Source organism: Bradysia coprophila, unplaced genomic scaffold (assembly GCF_014529535.1).
Source record: "Bradysia coprophila strain Holo2 unplaced genomic scaffold, BU_Bcop_v1 contig_350, whole genome shotgun sequence".
Taxonomy (NCBI): Eukaryota; Metazoa; Arthropoda; class Insecta; order Diptera; family Sciaridae; genus Bradysia; species Bradysia coprophila.
Window position 1 is genome coordinate 2,393,121 of NW_023503608.1, and position 18,819 is coordinate 2,411,939.

The 18,819-nt window shown below is 34.7% G+C and overlaps 3 protein-coding genes across 3 annotated transcripts in view; 1 reads left to right on the top strand and 2 right to left on the bottom strand.

Annotated features, from left to right (window-relative positions):
- Nucleotides 1-18,819, bottom strand: part of LOC119080007 (receptor-type tyrosine-protein phosphatase kappa) — a 127,683-nt gene that overhangs the window by 92,984 nt on the left and 15,880 nt on the right. The window lies entirely within an intron of this gene.
- Nucleotides 5,319-6,710, bottom strand: LOC119080065 (regucalcin-like). The gene is made up of 3 exons (XM_037188280.1): nucleotides 6,571-6,710; nucleotides 5,752-6,491; nucleotides 5,319-5,671 (listed from the first exon to the last, which is right to left on the bottom strand). Exons 1-3 carry the CDS (start codon nucleotides 6,613-6,615, stop codon nucleotides 5,410-5,412), a joined length of 1,047 nt encoding a protein of 348 aa, XP_037044175.1. The 5' UTR covers nucleotides 6,616-6,710; the 3' UTR covers nucleotides 5,319-5,409.
- On the top strand, nucleotides 16,341-17,967 carry LOC119080043. Its single transcript, XM_037188245.1, has 2 exons — nucleotides 16,341-17,189; nucleotides 17,252-17,967. The coding sequence occupies exons 1-2, from the start codon at nucleotides 16,400-16,402 to the stop codon at nucleotides 17,809-17,811; spliced, it is 1,350 nt and encodes a 449-aa protein (XP_037044140.1). The 5' UTR covers nucleotides 16,341-16,399; the 3' UTR covers nucleotides 17,812-17,967.

The following is an 18,819-nucleotide window of genomic DNA, read 5'->3' on the forward strand; positions in this document are numbered from 1 at the left end:
TGCTTTTCAGAAAGTGTATTAAAAGGAATTTGATTAGGTCTAACAAAGTATAAGGATTTCGTAGTCTCTTCCTCCTTTTCTTTAAATAGGATGTTATGTGCTCTGTAAAACGTATTTCATCATTTTATATATGAAAAGCAATGGAAGAATTTATGTTATAATGTCCGTGAAGACACATCAACAAGAGCTTTATGTGTATAAGGAAAAGTTTTTGCACTTTTTAAACTTTTATTGTTGCAGAAAGGGAACAAAATTCTTATTTTATATGGTTGTTGGTCTGTACACATATACAGTCTGGTATAAGTATAAGCATGAGATCAGTTACTTGGTGTTTCACCAGAAATTTCTTTTCCTTCTTCCTTGGAATTTTATTAAATTCCATTTATATTTTTCAATTTAATGTTTTTCTCGGGTTCTCCATTATGTGTAATATATTAAGTACAACATCTCCGTTCCGTAATACGTTTTGAAAACGTTTACGATGTGACCGCCTTTCAGAAAGGTATATTTTATTATCTCCTTAGCATCGTGTCATATATTACATAAATGTACACATCGTTTCACTGCAAACATTTTCCCAGCTAATGGAAAATCTTGTTAAACTTTATGTTGTTTTCAATTGAACGACAATTTCAAGTGACAAAAAGTTTTACAAATGTAGGACAATACAACGCGGATTACCACTAATTCGATCGACCAGCAAACATAAATCCCCTCTATTAAAAAGTTTCTGTTAGAGACTGTTTCGGGCTTTAAAGATGAAAATATTCTTAAATTTGACTTGTTGGGTATAGTATTTATGAGCGAAAAATGTAATGGAGTTAGTACAACAAATTTTGTACCTAAACCTTGATTGGTGGGTTTCCAATTCAGCTGACCTATGAGAAACATTTTCGAAAACCCGATATCTGGGGAAAATAATTCGCTTGTGTTTTGATGCAAGCTATAGCGTGTACTTCCAAAAATTTTGACTTTAAGACCAGGATATTTTTGCAGTATTCCTGCAAATCAAAACAATCAGTTTCAAATTATCTTTTTCGTACAAATATTATCTCCAAGTTTGGTCGTTGCGTTTCTGTCAGACGCAGATTAATATCACCTCGAATTTTTCACAAATTTTTCCATCGAGTGGCAAATATTCAAAGAAAATCCTGTGTCATTAAAAAAAATCTTCAAAATTTTACGAAAGAAATTCCTTAAATTCATGGAAAATCCGCAGAATCATAGAAAATTCATTAAAAGGCTCAATAAATAAAAGAAAATTCTTGAAAATTTGAATTAAATTCCTTTGACAAAATCAGAATCCAGAATCAGTAACAGATCCTCTGAAAATCATTTGAAAACGATAGTAAAATCCTTGAAATCCTTAGAGTTGTCTTTTGAAAAATCATTTGTCAACGAAATTTACAAATATCTGCCTGCCCCTCGTTTTCCATTTATAATTTTCATAAGAGGAATAACTGTTTGTTCGAATGAAAATATAATTTCCATTTCCGATCAATGCAGACACATCTATAAATGAATGAAACTGTTCTGGATGATTGATATCTGCTGAACCGATTCGGTTCTGTGATAAAATAGCAAAAATGAAATTTAAAAACTCAATGAAATGATTGCACTAACATGAGTTGTATTTTTATCCTTTTATTTTCTTTGATAGAATTGCCAATTTTCACTACATTTCTCTTCACTTCAAATATGTTTAAAGATTCGCAATTCAATTTATTTTACTCGAAAAGTAGCTTTCGCACTTCACCTAAAACGTTTTCAAACAGAGTGGAAAAAAATTGACTTAAAAAGTGCACTTGTCGAAATTGACCTAACTTCTTTCACACATCGACATAAGATGTAGATATACTCAGAATAAAGATATCTCCGGACATTGAAACGTTACACTTGTAAGTGATACGTCAAATAAACGGTATTTACAATACCAATCGACAAAAAAAAGTTTTTGGAAATCGGATGACCGACTCGTGAGTTAGACCCCTTGGTGTGAAACAGGCACAGGGCGGCAAGCAGTTTTTGCTTGTAGGTCGGCCACATTTGAACATATTTCGTCTGTTTTAGCTTTATTAGATAGGTATTGACCGTACCAATCAGGGAAAAAAAGGTTTTGAAATTATGTTCTCCGGAGCGTGAGCTAGGTCTCTTGGAGTGAGCTCTTATCTGGCTACTCGGCCGTACAGTGAACGTGGAGTATTTTGTCAATATCTCGAGTAAATTTTGACCGAATTTCATGATTTTTTTTTGTTTGAAAGGTATTAACGAATGTAAAGCGTCGGTAAAATTTCCGGTCTCCTAACAAAATGGCTGCCGGTGGCCATATTGGATTTTAATAAAAGTGATATATCTTGGGAAAAATGGTACTTAGAGTGTTTCTGTTAACATGGAAATAATTTGTTATGTGTGTGGGGTGTTTCAGGCATTCCATATATGTACATCTATATATATATCTATATTCACCTATATTGAGCTATATACAGGCATATAGAGCTATATAATAGCATATTCATCCGTGAAATGTTTATTTATAGGAAAATATAGGTAAATATAGCGGTATATAGCTGTTTAAATAGGAATTTATGAAAGTTGACTTCGTACGGGGCTGTCTATATTGCCTCCGGCAATTTATTTGTATACGCTAACAAGGCAAAGAAAGATAATGAAAGTGATTTTAAAGGGCGAATATCTTTTCAGTAGAGAATGAAGTAAAAGAAATGAAGAGTTTCACAGCAAAGGCTTTTGATACGAATAGGTGTTTCGTACGGGTCGGCGTTAGCTATGTTTTATCCATTATTTTGTAAATAACTATTGAGGTCTGCATGTAATGTTTTGGAAAGGCCCTTCCATTCGAACCACAGTCTAACAAATCCAACATGCTCCCACTATTTCCGATTAATTATCCTTGTCATCCTTGTCCTATATATGAATTGTAATAGATGAGAGAAGAAGAGAGCACATTGGGAAATTGAGACTGTTACTGTTGTTCGAAATTGTCGACTAACAAGACTGTTATCAGTTACGTTGCGGTTATCATTCAAAATGAGATGAAAGTCGATGTTTAAAAATTTTAAAAATGTGAGACTAAAGTGTCCAGCCATTGGGAATTTATTCAGTAAATTTCTCGTATAATTTCGGTAAATCTTTGAAAAATATTAAATAAAATCTACCACTTGAAATGGATTGTTATTGACAGTGCTCAACCCACCTGAATTGGTTTTCTATGATAAAAAGACACACATTGTAACGGATTCAAAATTCAAATTTATTCTAACGATGTAAACACTGAAAAATGTTCACAGGAGAAAAAAAAAAACTCTAAATCCGTAACCGCATCCATACTTCTCTTAAATGCATCTGTGAGTTTCTTTTTTTTTCAAAATATATTTCAGTTTCAGCACCATCATTCCAGACAACACTATCATCGACTATATGGCATTTTAAAATCAAAACGAAAACTTTTGTATTATATGCAAAAAAATCTGCACCAACAAGATGTGATACATAAAATAACAGCAAAAATGTTTCCATTATTATACAACATCAAGCTTTTCAGTTATCATACATAAATAAATAAAGCAAAAAAAAAAAAATTTGTAAAAAAAGAAAATGGGGAAATTTCATCTTGAAATCTTTGGATTCAACAACAGCGTATAATATGGATGTGAAACTAGGTCAATGAATATACTATTTTATTATGTATCACCATTTTTATAACCAACCACATAGAACTATATATACACACAATTCGAAAAGCGAATAAAAACAAACATAAATTAGATTCGTTGACTAGCTTTGTGTGCCGTGGTATGGTACTTGAAAATGTAATATCATGCATTTCGATGTTAGATATTTGTATTCGAAACTGTTCTTATTACAACGTTGTGTGCATACGCGTAAGAATGCAATACCTAAAATTATGCAGATAGAGTGCAAAATGATATGGAACCAACATCAAGAGGAAATTGTATGCAAATTTAGTTACATATCATTAGTCGATGGTAATGTGCAAGTATATTTTATTCAGGTTTTTTTTCTTCTTTCGCTGGCTTTTGGTTAGCCACATACGTGCAGTGCATACACACTGTTTATAGTTCCATTTTCAACTTATTTTTTACTCTCTTTTTCTGTTGAGAAACACTCACATCTCGGAAATGTATGTGGCATACAATTTCCCATTCACTTTATACATATGATATTAGTAGAAAGAAGTAATGCGGTTAAGGGTTCTGTGGACCGCAACCTCTCAGCGATAATTGGCTATATTCACAAGAAAATAGCTGGTATGGTATCCTACTGGTTTTATTCATCTCAAATTGAAGTAAGACAGCACGGTGGTGAAAAATGTCTTGGTGTTTGGTTAATTTTATTATTAAAAGCTTTGGTCATATGCTATCGATAACGACGACAAAAATAAGCGATGAACTCAGCTCACCTCACAGTAAAACGGAAGAGGATTCGGGATAAAACAGCGAATGATATTTACTGAATACAGAATAGAATATAATCGTCGTATGACGAGGCGATACCTAACAACCTTTCTTGAATATCAGTTAAAGCTTTCCAAGACGAGTTTTTTTTTTCTTACTATACTTTTCATGTTTATCCCGAGCTTTGTAATGGATTTTATCACATACGCGCGATGTTCGGATGTCAAAATTACTTAACTAGAAGAATAATTCAAAAATTACACTTCAGGTCTATGTTGTTGTCTCGTTTTCGCTTATGTGATAAAATAGAGTACAAACTCGGCAAGCCTCGACTTCTTCGTGACAAGTGTGTAATAGTATGTTGTGTTACAAGTATTGTAATGTTGATTTTTTCAGCACTAGACCCAAGTTTTCCTTACGAGCGGAGCGATTCAAAAACCTCGTAATGTGAGGTATAACCGAAAATGTCCCATTCTGGCGTGACCATTCACCACCCCTTTGAATAGTAGATTCCATGCTTGTGCGAAAATCGTTATTTTGAATAGTGTGGAGTTTGTATGCTGAGCCGAAGCCGAAGCAGACAATCACACGTGTCAAAACAACGATTTCCGCACAATTATTTAAGCTATTTTACATCCTAAGTGAGGCGAAAGTGAATTTTCGCTGCACATGGAAGGTAAAATCTCTAAAATCTTTAGTTGTACTCTTCCTTGAAATTTCTCAGTTTGTTTTGGTTATTTCGATAAAAATTAAGCAACATTCGAACAAACTTCCCTTTTCTTTTTAGATTCACTTGGATAGAGACTTCGAAGAGAAAATCTCACCTAACGTTCTTGTGTATTACTATTACAAGTGTGTGTATGTATACACACCCTAGGTCGCTTGAACGTTGAGTTTCTATTTTCCCTTAGATGTTGATAATAATCTTATATTATTGCGTAAAATATGCGCACTTTGTCTAGATTAATGCGCAATATTATGTGAACATTTTGTGTTTACAGAAAAGTATGACTATAAAACAAAAAAAACTGGGGTGAGAGTAGGCTCCTGAACCGGAACTCAGTCCATTGATAATGAAAATTTTTCCACTCTCTGGATTGTTAGAGTTAGCATGCTTCTGGCCATCGAAACTTGATTTTCGCACTGAACTTGTCACAAATAAAGTATCTTTACTGCCATATATAGCACCGGTAACAGTTTCAGCCGGCATTTCTATAGTACGCACAAGCTTTCCAGTACTGAAAAACATCATATCAAAATACACGATTTCAATTTTTAACTTAATCGCATGAAAATACGAAACTAAAATGAACCTTACGTGGGATTTATTTCGACTATAGTTGATGTATTAAATAGTGCAACCATCAAATTTCCATCAAAGTTAATGTTCGACCCAACAGGCAAGTAATATGAAACTGGTGGATCGATAGGGAAATCATCGCGAAAATCGTATATAATTTTCGGATTTCGTACGGTGCCATCAACAATCGACCAATCGTATGACTTGATATTCAATTGGCAAATGTCAATGTAGTACATCTTTGATGCGCTCACATCCCATTCAAGGCCACTGGGATATAGAGCTCCACCGATTATCTCTTTCGTCTGGCCATCAGCTTCAACCAAATAAACAGACCCATCTGGTGAACCACCGTTGGGATTACAGCGATCGTAGCGCCAAGTTGCGACAAGAAGTCGGTTGTTTGGATCCATTTTGGCCGTATTGACGTACGTCAAGTTTTCTATTCCTGACAGCTCGGTCATTTTTCGAACAAACGTTACATTCGAATTGAATCCATCCCAGTGAACAATGTAAACATCGAGACCATGTGACGCCACAAAACAATCTTGGCAGTCGTTTGTGGGTAGAAAAAAATCGATTTCGAAATTTGGATCAGTGAATGTGCCTTCATACAGTTGCTTCGTGACGGCATCATAGCGAATTAAACTGATCAAAGCGTTTGTAACATAGAGACTTTGCTTGGACGCATCCCAATGTGGAATATAACCGAAACTCAATCGCTTGTCAGATATCGCTCTGATGGTTAGTTCAGCAGACTAAAAAAAGTCAATTTGAATTTATATTCTGGCATTGAATCACTTGGAGCATTGAAACTGGTACAAATTGTATACTCACAGACAAACTGAACAGAAAACTGAGATACAGACCAAATTTCCACATTTCGTTTACACTAGAGTTGTTATCACTTGTGCAATATTTTAGAAAATGCCAATACAAAATTCTATCTGAGTGTCCGACATAGGCACTACAGTACCTATTCTGCTATCTTAATAGCTCTTATCAAGTCTCTAACAGACGCTCATATACCCGGCTAATCGCTTTTAGATTACCGATTATAGATTCACGGTGTGCTTAGTAAGTGCTAAATAAAAAGACGTGAATTCCACATACATATTCCGCAAATTTTTTTGCAGATCTCCCATTTATCCGGAATGTCCAACCTGTCCTTACTTTTGAAAATTTGTCCTAATTTGTCTAACTTTTCAGCACAAAATTGAAAAAATTTCGTTTTAATATTTATTTGAAAAACCTTGGTATTCTTCACAAGTTTGCCTCGTGAACTTATATAATGTCTCCACTCGTCAAAATAAAAAATTTGGAACCTCGGACATAACGTACTATAAATAGGAAATTTAATTAAAGGCTGAAATGCTTAATCTGACTGGAATAAATTAGCAAACTTTGCTTAATTTACACACCGATCTTTGCGGTTACAAAAATTATGAAAAATACGAGTTTCGAACTATTGGCCGCGAAAACTCTCACAAAAAATTAGCTTCACAACTTTGTGGATCTTTAAACAGGTCCAATAAAAAGTGACGAAAATGAACCCAAATGTTCAGGAGAAGATGATAACTACTCAAAGAGAAGCTAATAGGTTTTTTTTTCAATAAAAGTTAATTGGGGTGAGGGGTGACGATCGATGAATTTCAGGCAGATTTAGAAAATAAAGAAAAAAAAATCCAGAAGTTCCCCTCACCCCAATTAACGTTTATTGGTGAAGGTGACACCCTTTAAGGCTTTAAGGCACCTTACGGATATAACTCATCCAAAAACGAGACAAGATCAATGGTTTACTTATCCGTAAATTCTACATATAAAACGTTCTTTCTGCGTATTAGTCGTGAAATTGGGCGATTTAAATTTCTATCAAAAATTTCATTTTTATTGGATGTGGAGTGGCATATTAATAAACTGCTCTAAAAAAGTCAAATCCTTACAAGCAAAATGTCACAAAATTCATTCAACCGACACATTTTCGTCTTCAAGATTTAACCGATTTTTCGACGATATTCGGAGAAAAAACAAACAAAAATTTTGTGGATCGCACAGAAAACAAAATAAAAGTCACGGAAACCATGGAATAGCTAAAGTCGTACGTAATACGTTACTGATTATTGACCATTATCCAGAAAGTATAATACCTACTCATCCGAGACAAATTCCATTTCATTTCATTGAACAACGAATCGTGGATCGTCGACAGAAGTATCGTATTAATACAAAACACATAACACATCCCAACGTCTCATTCGAGACGAACATCCGAAAAAAAAACATGTATAGACGGACTGACCTAATTCAGTGGAATCATGAATCATTGGAAAATGTATATCATGTAAACACTGCATTGAATTCAAGGTTATAAATAATTACTAAAAAAACACAACCAAGAATGAAATTGCGGTAAAATTGGCCGAAATTCTGCCGCTTTGTGCTAGTTTTTAGAAAATACATTATAATTAAGTCATGCGGTGCAGCACACACTTCACGCATCTATAGAACAAAGCGTATGTGTGCGTGTTATTAAGCAGTCGTATTTTCTCCGATTTTCTTTTGCAACTGAATGTCACAGTTGAAGGAAATGTGCTGACGATACGATCTCGTTGATGTTTTAATTTCAAATTTTTACGAAATTTGAAATCATTTGTCAGTTGATATATATCTACTACTTTTAAGATGGGAGGATTATCTGTGTCAATAAAAACGTACGGTTAGGAATTCCATTCCATTAAGCATCTATATTTTATTTAGACAAACACACATGTCATGTAGCTTCTGTGTTTGATATCAAATTCACCATGTTTGATATCAAGAGAGATATGAGGTGCATTATGGAACACCTGTCTGTTAAATAAGAAAAAATGTAAAACCTAGACGAACTAGATGAAACGATAATGGAAGACTGACGAATTTTGCCAGTTTGTTTTAACAGAGAATTTGTTTGTAACAGTATCATTAGTTTAACAGACCACAGGCAGATGATTAAAAATTCGTAAAAAGAGTTTGGGGTCTGTGTGAAACGGAATCTTGTCGATGGACAAATTTTTCAATAGTCATTACCATATTTGAATGTTGCTGTACATTTTGATGGAGTTGATATGGTCGCTGTAAAACTCGGGACTTGTGTAGCTAAATATGGCGCAATTGGCGCTAGTTGTATTTGAAGTACTTTAATTCACGAAATGGCCGTATGGCCACATTTTACTTGCACGTTTACCCACTCTAGTGTTTTCAAGCAGTACTACCATCCAAGAAGCGGCTTCTAATCTTTCACATAGACTTTCACTTATAATTAATAAATTACAAAATTAGAAATTAAGAGTAACTTCCCCACATACGTTGTGAGTCAGCTTATAATTTTCAAGTTTTAGGTCATCTTATGAGTGAATATCGAAATCTCCCTATTTTTTATATATCATTATTTCGCCGTTTTACTAGATTGAAAAATCTTAGTTTATAACTTTGAATAGTACTTCCAAAAGTCATAGCTAAAATAAATCTAATATTTTGTCCATACACTTTCTCGCGACATACTTTCTACGCAAGGTAAAAATAAACATAGACAAAGAACATCACGGCCCCTTTGGGAGCTATTACGCTTTGTGAATGAGCTGTTGTGCCATCAACATTATTCTAGCCACCAAACAAATACCACATTTTACGTGTATATTTTACCATTATTCTCGGAAATTTTATGACGGCTCATACTAGAAAATAAGCAGTTTTTAACAAGTCCCGACTATTGCACTCATATTTCAACAATTCGATGGAAGGCTGGAGGGTTTCCCGTTGAGGTTCCTTAATTAGTTTCGTAACCACTGAGGGCGAACATTAAATGTATATTTCGAAAATCCTTAGCCGCACTAAAAGAATCTAACGACGATCCCTCTTAACTACCAAAATGAAATATTTCTAAAGTTTTCGTTTTTTGTGGTAAACTTTTTATGCTCAAAAGTTTTGCGGTAAACAAATATAGGTTTGTGTAAAGAGAAATCAATAAAAAGTTTTCATGAATCTGCATCTGCATGAAACTTTTAACAAAAAGCAAAAAATGAAGAAAAGCTAAACAATTTCGGTTGTTTTTTTAACTTATTTTTGCGGAAAATTCGAATAATCTATTCTGATTCTGATAATTCTACCATGTAAATCGTCTGTTGGTTAAACCGAAAATGTGAAAGCATACCGCTACTATTAAGTTTGTCACAACATCCTTTACATCATTATTGTTTGAAAAAGTAGAGATTAATTCTTGTAACTCTGAAACATCATCTATTTAAAACCATTTATCTGAAACATCAGTCCAAGGGACGTTATACTTGTACAAATTTTATAACGTGTTTGGTTGGATTCTACAAAATTCATCTTTTCACAAATGTTGTAGGGAAGGCGTTTTATTCGATTCTACTGAATTCATCTTTATACAATTTGTGTTTGGCTTAATCCTATAGAATTCATCTTTACACAAACTGATTTACAAACGAATTTAGTAGCCTTTGACAGAGAATGTCACTATAAGGGACTGTCTATAAAATGATGTCCGCTTTTTTCAGTGCTGCCAGTACATTTAAATCATCAATAACTCGAAAAATATACGCTGTATTAAGTCAACTGTGTTATATTAGGGGTCTTTTGGGGGTAGGTCATACATTTCACTTCATAAATATGCGTTGTTTTCGAGTTATCAAAGATTTCAAACTGCTGGCACCACTGAAAAAAGTAGCCATTGTTTATGGGCTCCCTAAAGCGTTTTGTTTGGCCTAGTGAAAATGTTATCTTTTCAGAATGTGTTCATAGCGAAAAAGAGGCTATTCGCACATTGTGGAAATAACTTCTTTGTGATACTTTGGCTATTGGCACATTGTGTGAATATTAATAGTCAAATAGTTATTTTACTTTGGATATTCGCACAATGTTAGAATACCTAAAGTATTACCATCTTACAGATTAACAAGCAGAGATCGTCCCTATTTTTCGTTTCCTCTTTTGATAACATTTGTCATAGACGTCTGTAAAGATTAGGCAGGATCACGGAGACGGACTAGTACTCAATAACATACCTTGAACGATGCCTTCTCTGACTGTTTGACAGGCTTGTCTTTGATGCTCCAGTTGTTGTTACTCTTGAGGACATATTTTATAAACACTTTTCAATATTACAAACACGTACTATTATTATGTATACCAGCTAACTTGATTAATAAAATAAACAAAGTAGAAAATTTTCTATCTAACACCGCACAATGGATCAAGACGTTGGTGTAATATAAACACTCTAACAAGGTTTTGTCTTGAAATTCAATTTATACAAAAACTTCCTTTGTCTATTTTATATTTCACTAATTTTCAATTATTTTTCTTTCTTTGTAATTTTCTGCTATTTTCTGCAAAATGAAAATAAATTCTATTATCTCTGATTATAATAAATATGTAGGTCAAACGATAATTGCCTCAGTTGTCTGAAAGTCTGATCCAACGAATTTTTCTGAAACACAAAAATTCATTTTATCGCTTTTCCTCTTTTTTTTGCGATTCCGTTTCCCTTTACACTTGATTTTTGTGGAATTATCTTCGTTTCTGTATTTATCAGAGAATGATAATGTATGTGCTCGGCTTTATTGCATTTTGGTGTATTTAGGCAAAATAGTTAATAGAAATTTTGTGTTTACTTGAATAAAATTGGCAATAAATTTTAACCAATTTGGTTGCTCACTGATAACTGGAAACAAATGTGCTTGTCCAGCTTCAATTATTATAATCTTCATGCAATTTTTGTTATTAATTTAGTTCCAATAGTCTTTCAGACCATATGGAAATTCGTTGGTAATTTGGTTAGCAGATGTGGCAGATTCTGCTAAGCAGAACGAATTCAGAGCATCAGAAAAAAAAAACTAATGAATTCTCTTTCAAGCGTTTGAGTTAAGTATTAAGTAAAGCTTCATATGAGAAAACATCGGATTTCTTGAAGTAGACGGATTTACCTAGGACGTTAACTACATTTACAGCCGTACTCACTAGCCAGTGATTCAATTTGCTGGAATGTTCGAGGCAAAGCATCGAAATAGAGCACCACTGGAATGAAACGCCTTCACTAGAAATAAGATAAACCCATCAATGAAAATAAATTGATAGGTATGGCCAAACGTTCAAATTTGTTCTAGCCGGAGCACATACGGATTTGCATGGCGCCACCTCAAACGAACTCATTTCTAGTGCAAATTTCCACTAGAAATGAGTTCGTTTGAGGTGGCGCCATGCAAATAGGCTACTTCGCGAGGGAATAAACGCACTCACTTGCTGTGGGGATAAACAAAAAACATAACCGCACATACCGAATTTTCCGAACAATATTGTTTTGTTCTTACGATATTTTGTGCAAGAAATTCATCAGAAATGTAAATAAATAGTGAAAATTATGAAATATTGTAAAAATAAGTCGTGTCGTCAAGTTTTCGGTGACCTTTGTCATGTTCTGTTTTTGTTGGCGATTTCGTATCGGATGTTTGTCATTCCAAACCAAAAATGAATCTTTTTTTTTCGGCTGAAATCTCGATGACAAGGCTTATTTTCACAGTATTTCATAATTTTCACTATTTATTTACATTTCTAATGAATTTCCTGCACATAATATCGTAAAAACAAAACATTATTGTTTGGAAAATTGCGTATGTGCGGTTATGTTTTTTGTTTATCCCCACAGCAAGTGAGTGCGTTTATTCCCTCGCGAAGTAGCCTTATAGGTGCTCCGACTTGTATGGACTGGCCATACCTACTTATCTACTTTCATTGAAACTAGAGGTGTGCGCCGATCTTAAAATAGTCGGCGGCGGTGCGCCGACTGGTAAGAGATCGGCGGCGGCGCGCCGGAAGAAATTTATAGTCGGCGGCGGTGCGCCGATCGGCGCGCCGATAAATTTACAAAAAATCTAAACTTTCGAAAATAATGCAAAAACATTTGAAAAAGCGTGCGCAATCATTTTTCCGAACACTGAAATCTTACTATCTTGCAATCTGAAGTATCAACCACTTATACAAGGGGAATCAACTGAGGCGTATCTCACCTTTTATATTGTGTACAATGTACAATCACCTATTATTTTGAAAACATCTAATTTAATGAATCCAAGAATGATTAATGAGTTTGCGTAAATGACATGTAAGCTATAAGTCAAATTATAATTTGGAAATTTTAAGTCACATCTTCATACCAGATGTTCTGCAGGCTTCTTATTTCCAACTTATAATTTATGTCATTTACGCAAACTCACTACTATTATCTTTCGATTTATGCAATAACCGTTCCCGTTGCCTTTAGTCCATCTTCGATGAAGGAGGGAGATCGTAGTAGAAGGTTTTCGCAAATAAGAGATTTAGATAAACTTACATTTATAAGTAATAAGTGCATAGACTACGCCAAAATGATTTTTTTTCCCAAATTTTTTAAATAAAGCAGCTAAAAATTGAAAATAAAGATACCCGTGTCTCGTCTTTTTGACGAAAAAACTTGAAACCGGAAAGATTTTCCACTTTATAAATTCCTAAAACACGTGATTTGCGCCATTTTCCACCCAAATTCCACATAAGGTCTTAAGTTTGCCACTTCTTCTTCCTCTTATATGCACAGAAAATAGAGTAACGTACCCAAGAGTTCACGTTAAGTGAGGATACAGAAAAGACAAATGCTGTTTCGACCTCGGGTATCGATGGCGGTCTCGGGCCAGCGTGATCTGACCATCCTCAGTAGTATCCATCGATACCCTTCCCAAGACAGCAGCCAACTTTTTCTTTGGACTAGTATTTATATGGCGACCATATAAAAGACGAGCTATAGGTAGACCACCAGAGAGATGGACAAACGGAATTAAGAATATTGCAGGTACAAACTGGCAGCAAATGGCAATGGATCGTACGAAATGGAAAGAAGTTGGAGAGGCCTACATCCAGCAGTGGATAGAAACAGGCTGAAAAAGAAGAAGAAGAAGTATTTAAAAATATGCATAAAACACTTGCCATCTACTGATAGAAATAGGATACGTTATAGAAAGCTACTTCGAAGATAACCCTATCGTAGCATCAGAAACAAAATCACCGTCGTACAGTGCAAGTAAGAAGAAAAACCCAAAGTTTCAACAAAAAATTTTTAACAAAAAACTCCTTTCTACGCATATAGAAACATAGCAGCATATAGAAACCTGACTTATAAATTGTCGCCCATTAAAATTTCTGAAAGCACTAAACGTATAAAATTTCGGCGCGACGAAAATACAATCGGCGGCGGCGGCGGCGTGAGCTATTATTTTTCGGCGGCGGCGCGCCGAAAATTTAGCAAAAAATCGGCGGCGCGCCGGCGTAAAATCGGCGGTGCACACCTCTAATTGAAACCCATATTCAACACTTACATACTTATTACGTTCACCGTAAATTAGCTAGGCGGCGCTGTTCACTAGGGCTGAATATTTATTCCACCGGGATTTAATTTCCATTAAACGAATGCAGCACGGCTTTGTTTATCGTAGTACGATAATAATCTGCATCATTCGGCTGATGTACGGTTTATGTGAGAGTATTCAAAGAACTCAAACAATGAGCTTTACCCGAAAACAGAAGCTCACTAGGTACTTCACGAATAATGAGACTGGAACACATGATTTGTTTTGAATTTTTCGCAGTTTCATATTATGAAAGACTCATGCTGGAGTTGAAAGCTATAGGTGCTTGTGATGACTACAGTGTGCTTTCACCGCTTTCACCTGTTTTTTTTATCTGAACTTGCTTTAACTTTAACATCCTGTCAGTATGAATGTGCGTAACATGTACGAAGTCTTTTTTGTGGATTGAGGAACTGTGGTATGTAAGTAAAGGGAATAAAAGTTTCTAAGCTAAAATTTTCGGGTGTATATGATTTTTTGGCCTTTAGCAACGCACTCCAAGCATGTGTGGTAATCTGAATAGAGTACTGAAACTCGACAGTGTATGGAACAATTTTTGGCACTGTAAAAAAAATTGGAACGAATTTTCATACAAAATATTACAATATTTGTCAGCTGTCATTAGAAGCATTTTTGCTTGAAGTGCGTCGTTTCTACAAGTGATAATATTAAATGCTTTAAAAAATGGTGAGACTTTCGTGTAATACTGTTTGTTCAAAAATGAAATGCACAGTTTTTAGTATTTCGAGACATTTCAAAATTGCAATCTGTCAGATAGTAAAGGATGCGTTTAATTACCCGGCGCATTAAAAGATTTGAAATTTGAATGATTTTTTCCACAGCTACAGATTTTTGCATGTTAAGTTTCTTACATTTTTGGCAGATAGCATTTTAATAGTAGGAAACTTAGATTTCGTAGGAAGAACTCGCGGACGGAAAAATGTAAATTTATTTTGAGTCTGAGTATTGTTCTACATCTATGATTTCTCTTAGATCGTGTTTCTATTCAAACAAATCGATGGTCTTTGAATACTCAAATCTGTAGAAGGACCGTCTGCTTCATACATTTAGCAAATTTTTTACAAGAAGTTTTATCAGCACTTGAAGTGACGATATTGGAAACACGAATAAGCATCAGGGAAAAAAATTTGTCAACAATTACTAGGCCCCACCTTATGGGTGGGTCAGGTCCCTTGACTGACTGAATAAATATTCGTAACTTGACAACCGTGTATAAAATCCTACAAGAACTATCAAGTTACTAATTCTTTAAAGTTACGAAAATACGACAATCTGCACTCTGGGCGCCGATTTTCGTGAATTTAAGAATTCCAGTTGTCACCTTAATGCGAATGTCCATACGATTCGTAACTTTTAAGATGACAACTGTCAAGTTACGACTTGAAGCAATTTTATTCGGTATTTGAAAAAGAGTCGCTAATATATGCAGCTATAGTATTTTTGACAACTGCTAATAGTTATGGAATGTATTGTGGATTGGATTGTTTCGATTTATTTAAAATTCTCAATAGTGGCTGGGTTTTAACAGTTAGCCGCTGTACAACACCATCGATTTCTTTGAATAAAGACACGATCTAAGAGAAATTATAGATGTAGAACAATACTCAGACTAAAAATAAATTTACATTTTTCCGTTCGTAAATTCTTCTGACGAAATCTAAGTTTCCTACTATTAAAATGCTATTTGCAAAAAATGTAAGAAACTTAACATGCAAAAATCTGTAGCTGTGGAAAAAAACCATTCAAATTTCAAATCTGTTAATGCGCCGGTTAAAACGCATCCTTTACTATCTGACAGATTGAAATTGTCAACTGTCTCGAAATACTAAAAACTGTGCATTTCATTTTTGAACAAACTGTAAGACTTCCTATTAAAAATACTTAGGAAATAAACTGTGAGAAGACGAAAATCCATTATTGAAGACGTAGTTCCCTAATTTTTCTGCTTTAACCGTTTTTACAAAAGGTTTCATTTGATAAACTACATACATTGTATAACAGCACAGCATACAATTCCAGAATCCTAAACATTTTTAAAACCCCCAATTGAAATTGTACTCAACCCTGTTGACACATACAGACGCTATACGATACAATGTAAAAACAAAATACTAAATGCCTTTGCGCCAAAAGAAATCAGTACGATTTCAAAGACCGTTCAGTGCAGTCTACGTCGAAAAAACATTAAAATTCGTGCTAATTGAGTGTCTGAAATGAGTATACAATCCGGTGAACAGGCATCTAGACGAGAGTCTACTGATAATTCATCACACGAGTTGGTTGAAAAGCCAAAGTTGATCAGCAAAACTAAAATAACAGATCTGAATTACGATTGCCTGTTTTCCATTTTCAAGTGGATGCCAATAAATGATGCAATAGCAATGTGTGGTATATGCAAAAAGTTTGTAGAGCCGACCAAAGGGATTGTGCGAAGATTTAACAGTAAAAACATCTTCTCTTTGTCCGAACATATCTTTTGCATTAAGCTGCCCGCATTGACGCCTGCATTCTACAAAACTTTATATTACATGCCATCCTGTCCAATAAAATGCATTGGTCAATCGCTGTCAAAGATCTACCTCGATTACGACGGGACTTTCAAAGACAGTAGTGTGTCTGTCGTTGAAGATTCCATCCTAAATTACTGCACAGAATTGACCGAATTGACTTTAGTAAATGGGAAAAGCGCGCCGTTCGAGTCCATTAAGAAGCCAATCGCTAAACTCAAACTATTATATTTGAACAATTGCATTCTTGGACCGGTTTTCTGTCAATTCAGCGAATGGCTACCCCAGCTGCGTACGTTATCGATTATTAATTGCTACGTTCTTGATGCATCTTGCATTGACAATATGGGGAGAACAATGCCGGCATTAGAGTCTCTTCATCTAGATGTTGTACGAAAAATCAATAACGACGAATGGTCGAAAGGATACACTCATTGCAATACGGACGAGATTATGAAGCGTAACGGACATGTAAAACATTTCCGAACGACGTCGAGTAAGGCAATAATATATGAATTTTGTGGAAGCAGGTATTAAAAAACAGAACAAAATTTTCAGATACAAATCCTCGCAGGCTCTTCAACATCAGCAAATCAATGGAGCGACTCGAGACGTTAGAGTTTCAAGCTAAGAAAACTAAATTCCAAGGATCGAGCAACGAGTCCATCAACTTCAAATTGGTAAAAACACTGGTTATGAAGATCAGCGGATATGAACGGTTTCCCTGTCTATTGGTATTTGATTCGCTTGAGGAGTTAGACTTCACCTCTGACTCCAATCTGTGGACGTTCTTCTCCAGATCCAACCAGATAAAAAAACTAAAATTTTACGCGGTCCGTCATCGCACGCATCTAAACGATTTGTTGACAATTTCATCGACCTGGCCGGATTTGATTGAAGTTTCAATGCACCTGAGTTGTGTGCCCTTAGATGAGATCATTGAGTTTGTCCACTCACTCAGAAATTTACGACGATTCAATTTTTTGAAATTCATTTGTCAGTATCCAAGTCAGACGGAATCCGAAAAATTTGAGGAAGTTAAGCATCATCTATCGGACGAATTCGAAATTGTACCAGGAACTGATGTGAACCGTTTTTCATTGGTTCGTTTGAATTGAGCCAACTAATCCGAATTTTATATTTTTTGCTCATTTTTCTACTAAATTGTAAATATTTTTGAGTCGATCAAATTGACTAATCATGTTTAAATATATTGCGCATTAAAATTCACTTCCATAACTTAACCGGCGTGAAGGAAAGGAAAGAAACTCAAACTGGTGTAACTTGTCTGTTTGTTTTTTCAGTTTTTAGTTTCAGTAGAATCAAGATCTATAATTCGCTTCCGCAACATCTATTTATAACATTTATTAACGAAATAGTTTCGAATGTTATGTCCCTAATACGTACGTACAAAAATGGAATGGATAACTTTATTCTGAACGGAAGCGCGGTATGATTCGTCGCTCATGAAGAATTGTATTTAATATTGATAAAATGTAGCTTCGAGCAGTTCAGTTGAACAAGTTTTCGTCAACTCGTATTTACTGTTTTGTGTGGTTAGTATATTATGAACTTACTGTTATTTGCTGTTGCATTCCGCAAGGAATACGAAACAAAAAGGGGATTCATTTTCAAACAGACATTTTAGAAGAAAGAAAGAAAAATCGATTAAGACCTACCACATAAAACTTTACAAGATCCACAATGCTTTTCAGAAAGTGTATTAAAAGGAATTTGATTAGGTCTAACAAAGTATAAGGATTTCGTAGTCTCTTCCTCCTTTTCTTTAAATAGGATGTTATGTGCTCTGTAAAACGTATTTCATCATTTTATATATGAAAAGCAATGGAAGAATTTATGTTATAATGTCCGTGAAGACACATCAACAAGAGCTTTATGTGTATAAGGAAAAGTTTTTGCACTTTTTAAACTTTTATTGTTGCAGAAAGGGAACAAAATTCTTATTTTATATGGTTGTTGGTCTGTACACATATACAGTCTGGTATAAGTATAAGCATGAGATCAGTTACTTGGTGTTTCACCAGAAATTTCTTTTCCTTCTTCCTTGGAATTTTATTAAATTCCATTTATATTTTTCAATTTAATGTTTTTCTCGGGTTCTCCAT

Coding starts and splice junctions, on each gene's coding strand:
- LOC119080065 (XM_037188280.1), bottom strand. CDS start 6,615: ATGTGGAAATTTGGTCTGTATCTCAGTTTTCTGTTCAGTTTGTCT. Junction 6,492..6,570: donor GTTTTCTGTTCAGTTTGTCT/GTGAGTATACAA, acceptor GACTTTTTTTAG/TCTGCTGAACTAACCATCAG. Junction 5,672..5,751: donor ATAGTCGAAATAAATCCCAC/GTAAGGTTCATT, acceptor GATGTTTTTCAG/TACTGGAAAGCTTGTGCGTA.
- LOC119080043 (XM_037188245.1), top strand. CDS start 16,400: ATGAGTATACAATCCGGTGAACAGGCATCTAGACGAGAGTCTACTGAT. Junction 17,190..17,251: donor ACATTTCCGAACGACGTCGA/GTAAGGCAATAA, acceptor CAAAATTTTCAG/ATACAAATCCTCGCAGGCTC.